Source organism: Scyliorhinus torazame, chromosome 28 (assembly GCF_047496885.1).
Source record: "Scyliorhinus torazame isolate Kashiwa2021f chromosome 28, sScyTor2.1, whole genome shotgun sequence".
Lineage (NCBI taxonomy): Eukaryota > Metazoa > Chordata > Chondrichthyes > Carcharhiniformes > Scyliorhinidae > Scyliorhinus > Scyliorhinus torazame.
In genome coordinates this window covers 30,643,756-30,649,755 of record NC_092734.1, presented here as the reverse complement: position 1 = coordinate 30,649,755, position 6,000 = coordinate 30,643,756, and the positions used below count along the sequence as shown (strand labels likewise).

The 6,000-nt window shown below is 52.1% G+C and overlaps 1 protein-coding gene across 2 annotated transcripts in view; it reads left to right on the top strand.

Annotated features, from left to right (window-relative positions):
* Positions 1 to 1,275: 1,275 nt before the first annotated feature.
* Positions 1,276 to 6,000, top strand: part of LOC140403644 (transmembrane protein 150A) — a 124,375-nt gene continuing 119,650 nt past the window's right edge. Inside the window, exons 1-2 of one of the 2 annotated variants that reach the window (XM_072491792.1) lie at positions 1,276 to 1,703; positions 2,661 to 2,784. In XM_072491792.1, coding sequence (XP_072347893.1) covers positions 2,720 to 2,784 — 65 coding nt within the window. In that variant the 5' untranslated portion in view covers positions 1,276 to 1,703; positions 2,661 to 2,719. Of the gene's footprint in view, positions 1,704 to 1,745; positions 1,876 to 2,660; positions 2,785 to 6,000 lie in introns of those variants that run through there. The other variant, XM_072491793.1, reaches the window with a different exon arrangement.

The following is a 6,000-nucleotide window of genomic DNA, read 5'->3' as shown; positions in this document are numbered from 1 at the left end:
TCCCCCCTGTTAGTTTATCTCAGTCTCTCTCTCTGTCTCCCCCTGTTAGTTTATCTCAGTCTCTCTCTCTCTGTCTCCCCCCTGTTAGTTTATCTCTGTCTCTCTCTCTGTCTCCCCCGTTAGTTTATCGCAGTCTCTCTCTCTCTGTCTCCCCCCTGTTAGTTTATCTCAGTCTTTCTCTCTCTCTGTCTCCCCCGTTAGTTTATCTCAGTCTCTCTCTCTCTGTCACCCCCCTGTTAGTTTATCTCAGTCTCTCTCTCTCTGTCACCCCCCTGTTAGTTTATCTCAGTCTCTCCCTCTCTGTCTCCCCCCTGTTAGTTTATCTCAGTCTCTCTCTCTCTGTCTCCCCCGTTAGTTTATCTCAGTCTCTCCCTCTCTGTCACCCCCCTGTTAGTTTATCTCAGTCTCTCTCTGTCTCCCCTGTTAGTTGATCTCAGTCTCTCTCTCTCTGTCTCCCCCTTAGTTTATCTCTCTCTCTCTCTCTCTCTGTCTCCCCCATTAGTTTATCTCAGTCTCTCTCTCTCTCAGTCTCTCTCTCTGTATCCCCCGATAGTTTATCTCAGTCTCTCTCTCTGTCTCCCCTGTTAGTTTATCTCAGTCTCTCTCTCTCTCTGTCTCTCTCTCTGTCTCCCCTGTTAGTTTATCTCAGTCTGTCTCTATCTCCCCCCTGTTAGTTTATCTCAGTCTCTCTCTCTCTGTCTCCCCCTTAGTTTATCTCTCTCTCTCTCTCTCTCTGTCTCCCCCATTAGTTTATCTCAGTCTCTCTCTCTCTGTCTCTCTCTCTGTATCCCCCGATAGTTTATCTCAGTCTCTCTCCCTGTCTCCCCTGTTAGTTTATCTCAGTCTCTCTCTCTCTCTGTCTCTCTCTCTGTCTCCCCTGTTAGTTTATCTCAGTCTGTCTCTATCTCCCCCCTGTTAGTTTATCTCAGTCTCTCTCTCTGTCTCCCCCGTTAGTTTATCTCAGTCTCTCTATCTGTCTCCCCCGTTAGTTTATCTCAGTCTCTCTCTCTGTCTCCCCTGTTAGTTTATCTCAGTCTGTCTCTCTGTCTGTCTCCCCCGTTAGTTTATCTCAGTCTCTCTCTCTCTCTGTCTGTCTCCCCTGTTAGTTTATCTCAGTCTCTCTCTCTCTCTGTCACCCCCGTTAGTTTATCTCAGTCTCTCTCTCTCTGTCTCCCCCGTTAGTTTATCTCAGTCTCTCTCTCTGTCTCCCCCGTTAGTTTATCTCAGTCTGTCTCTCTATCTGTCTCCCCCGTTAGTTTATCTCAGTCTCTCTCTCTCTCTGTGTCTCCCCTGTTAGTTTATCTCAGTCTCTCTCTCTGTCTCCCCTGTTAGTTTATCTCAGTCTGTCTGTCTCTCTCTGTCTCCCCTGTTAGTTTATCTCAGTCTCTCTCTCTCTGTCACCCCCGTTAGTTTATCTCTGTCTCTATGTCTGCCCCGTTAGTTTATCTCAGTCTCTCTGTCTCCCCCTGTTAGTTTATCTCAGTCTCTCTCTCCCCCTCTCCCTCTCAGTCTCTTTCTCTCTCGCTCGCTCTCAGTCTCCCCCTTGTCTCTCTCACTCTCAGAGTTGCCCTCTAGCGCTGCACTGAGCCACTCGGCAGGAGTTGGAGCCGAGGGGAAGGTACTGTTGGAGGCAGCAGTGAGTTGCTGGAGTTCCAGTGGATGTGGAGCCGGGGGTCCCCGAACCTGGAGCAGGATCCACATGAGTGAGTGTTGTGCTAACTCTCCCCGGGGCTGTGTCCAACTCTCCCCGGGGCTGTGTCCAACTCTCCCCGGGGACGGAGCTGAGTGAAGCAAAACCCCCATCTGTGTAAAAACAGCAGCCTAGCTGCAGGAATGTTTTCTTTTGAAGCAGAAAAAGCTGGAATATTGAGGGAGGTTTGTGCTGGGCTGGGGGTAGGTGCTGGGCTGGGGTTAGGTGCTGGGCTGGGGTTAGGTGCTGGGCTGGGGTAGGTGCTGGGCTGGGGTAGGTGCTGGGCTGGGGGCATGTGCTGGGCTGGGGGTAGGTGTTGGGCTGGGGTTAGGTGCTGGGCTGGGGTTAGGTGCTGGGCTGGGGGTAGGTGTTGGGCTGGGGTTAGGTGCTGGGCTGGGGGTAGGTGTTGGGCTGGGGTTAGGTGCTGGGCTGGGGTTAGGTGCTGGGCTGGGGTAGGTGCTGGGCTGGGGGTAGGTGCTGGGCTGGGGGTTTGTGCTGGGCTGGGGGTTTGTGCTGGGCTGGGGGTTTGTGCTGGGCTGGGGGTAGGTGCTGGGCTGGGCTGGGGGTTTGTGCTGGGCTGGGGGTTTGTGCTGGGCTGGGGGTATGTGCTGGGCTGGGGGTAGGTGCTGGGCTGGGGGTAGGTGTTGGGCTGGGGTTAGGTGCTGGGCTGGGGTTAGGTGCTGGGCTGGGGGTAGGTGCTGGGCTGGGGGTAGGTGTTGGGCTGGGGTAGGTGCTGGGCTGGGGGTAGGTGCTGGGCTGGGGGCATGTGCTGGGCTGGGGGCATGTGCTGGGCTGGGGGCATGTGCTGGGGGCATGTGCTGGACTGGGGCATGTGCTGGGCTGGGGGCATGTGCTGGGCTAGGGTAGGTGCCAGGCTGGGGTAGGATCCGGGCTGGGGTTGTGCAGGGCTCCTGAATTGCTCCTGATTCACTTTGATTCTGACTGTGACTGTGGTCCCGGTTGTTTGCAGTGACAGACTGAACTGCTCCACATGTCCTGCACTGTGCCTGACACCGCCTGTCTCCTGGAATGACAGCCTGGCTCATCCTGCCCGTCTGCCTGTCCGTCTCCACCATCACTGCACTCTGGGTTGTGTGAGTATACTGCACACACAGTCACACACACTGTCACACAGAGTCTCACACCATCACACAGAGTCACACACACACTGTCACACAGTCACACACACACACTGTCACACACACTGATGCAGACACACACTGTCACACACCGTGTCTCTCACACACACTGACACAGTCATTCACACACACACTGAGACAGTCACACACACTGACACGCACACAAACACACTCACACACAATGTCACACACAGTCATACACACACAATGTCACACACACAATCATACACACAATGTCACACACAATGTCACACACACACACAATGTCACACACACACACAATGTCACACACACAATCATACACACAATGTCACACACACACAATGTCAGACACACTCACACACAATCATACACACACAATGTCACACACAGTCATACACACAATGTCACACACCCTGTCACACACAGTCATACACACACAATGTCACACACACACGCACACAATGTCTCACACACTGTCACACACACACAGAGTTACACACAGTTACAGAGTCACACACGCATAGCGTTACACAGTCACACACAATGTCACATACACAGTCACACACAGAGTTACAGTCACACAGAGTTTTGAAAAAAAAATTTTTTAATTAAAGTTTTAATATTTTATGCACTGGTTAAAGGTAGATGCGACAGTTACAATTTACAAGTTGTTCTTTTTCTGTCCCCTCACCCCCCCCCCCCCCCCCCCCCCCCCCCCCCGCTACCTCCCTTCTTTCGCTATTTCAGAGTCCTTCACTTGGCCCTTTGCTTTACCGTGGGTAGTTTTCTGGTGTTTGAATGTGGGCAGTGCCCTCCTTCTCCCCCCCCCCCCCCCCCCCCCCCCCTGTTATCGCTTGGTCTTCCCGCTCTTCTGCCTTCTCCATCTCCTCATGTCGGCCTGCCTTTAAGGGCTCTCTTTCTTGTGGCTTTGTGCTAGGCCCTCTGGCCTCTGTGTCGGCCATTTTCTAGCCTCCACCTTGTTGTTTCCTCTGGTCCCCTCCTTCTCCACCCTCCCATTTCTATCTGCTCCCTGCGGTCACGTTGCCTCCCGCGTGTCTACATTGAACAGCAAAATGGGTCTGTTTGCGGGGCAACCACATTTAATGTAAAAGTCCGGTGGGAACCCGTTGGGCCCCGGCGCCTTCCCCGCCTGCATGGAGTTGATGCTCTCCATAACCTCTCCCATCCCTCGCGGTGCTTCCAACTCCCTCCGTCTATCGTCCCCTACGACTGGCATGTCCAGTCAACCGAGGAACTGTTTCATCCACCATTCCCCGTCGGGGGGCTCAGAGTTGTACAGTCCCCGGTAGGGGCGGCACGGTAGCACAGTGGTTAGCACTGTTGCTTCACAGCGCCAGGGTCCCGGGTTCAATTCCCGGCTTGGGTCACTGTCTGTGCGGAGTCTGCACACACTCCCAGTGTCTGCGCGGGTTTCCTCCGGGTGCTCCGGTTTCCTCCCACAAGTCCCGAAAGACGTGCTGTTAGGTGGATTGAACATTCTGAATTCTCCCTCCGTGTACCCGAACAGGCGCCGGAATGTGGCGACTAGGGGCTTTTCACTTCATTGCAGTGTTAATGTAAGTCTACTTGTGACAAAGATTATTATATTATAATGGCCCAATGCTTGGTTGACCTTTTTTTGGGTTAGGCTACCAGTCCGTCTCTGCTGTCCTTTACCTGCACCATCTCCCTCGTGGCTGCCTGCTTTCTCAGCTGGTGAACCAGTAGGCGGCTAGCCTTGTCTCTATGCTCGTAAAAATCCCCCGTGCCTGGCGGAGTTGGTACACTGCTTTCCTGGTGGATAGCAGGTTAAAGTCCATTTGCAGCTTTTTCCTCTCCACCAGAAGCTCTACGGTCGTGGCCTTGGAGTGCTTTCTGTCGATCTCCAGGATAGAGTCGATCAGCTGCCTGGCCATCCTCCCTTCCATGTCTCTACGTGCCTTATAAGCTATAATCTCTCCCCTAATCACTGCGTTCAGTGCTGGAGGGTGCGACTTCCCCATTCCGGTTGTTAGTAATGTGCTCGCCTATGGCCTGCGAGGTTTTCTGGCAGAAGACCTTGTTGGCCAAGAGGGTCGTGTCCAACCTCCATGCGGGTCGTTGGGCACAGCCCGTCTCCAACCTCGCACCCATGTAATGTGGAGCGTGGTCAGAGATGGCGATCGCGGAATATTCCGCTCTGACTACTTCTGGAAGCACCACGACAAAGAAGGCGATGCGGGCATCGACCTTGTGTACTAGTGAGGCAAACAAGAATTCCTTCCCACCTGGGTGCATGATCCTCCATGGTTCCACCGTCCACATCTGCTCCATAAACGTTCCCAGTTCCCCGCACTAGTGATAATTTACCAAAATTCACTAGACTCTGGGGTGGTCCCGGCGGATTGGAAATTAGCAAACGTGACACCACTGTTTAAAAAAGGAGGTAGGCAGAAAGCGGGTAATTATAGGCCAGTGAGCTTAACTTCGGTAGTAGGGAAGATGATGGAATCTATCATCAAGGAAGAAATAGCGAGGCATCTGGATGGAAATTGTCCCATTGGGCAGACGCAGCATGGGTTCATAAAGGACAGGTCATGCCTAACTAATTTGGTGGAATTTTTTGAGGACATTGACAGTGCGGTAGATAACGGGGAGCCAATGGATGTGGTATATCTGGATTTCCAGAAAGCCTTTGACAAGGTGCCACACAAAAGGTTGTTGCATAAGATAAAGATGCATGGCATTAAGGGGAAAGTAGTAGCATGGATAGAGGATTGGTTAATGGAAAGCAAAGAGTGGGGATTAATGGGTGTTTCTCTGGTTGTCAATCAGTAGCTAGTGGTGTCCCTCAGGGATCAGTGTTGGGCCCACAACTGTTCACAATTTACATAGATGATTTGGAGTTGGGGACCAAGGGCAATGTGTCCAAGTTTGCAGACGACACTAAGATAAGTGGTAAAGCAAAAAGTGCAGAGGATACTGGAAGTCTGCAGAGGGATTTGGATAGGCTAAGTGAATGGGCTAGGGTCTGGCAGATGGAATACAATGTTGATAAATGTGAGGTCATCCATTTTGGTAGGAATAACAGCAAAAGGGATTATTATTTAAATGATAAAATATTAAAACATGCTACTGTGCAGAGAGACCTGGGTGTTCTAGTGCATGAGTCGCAAAAAGTTGGTTTACAGGTGCAACAGGTGATTAAGA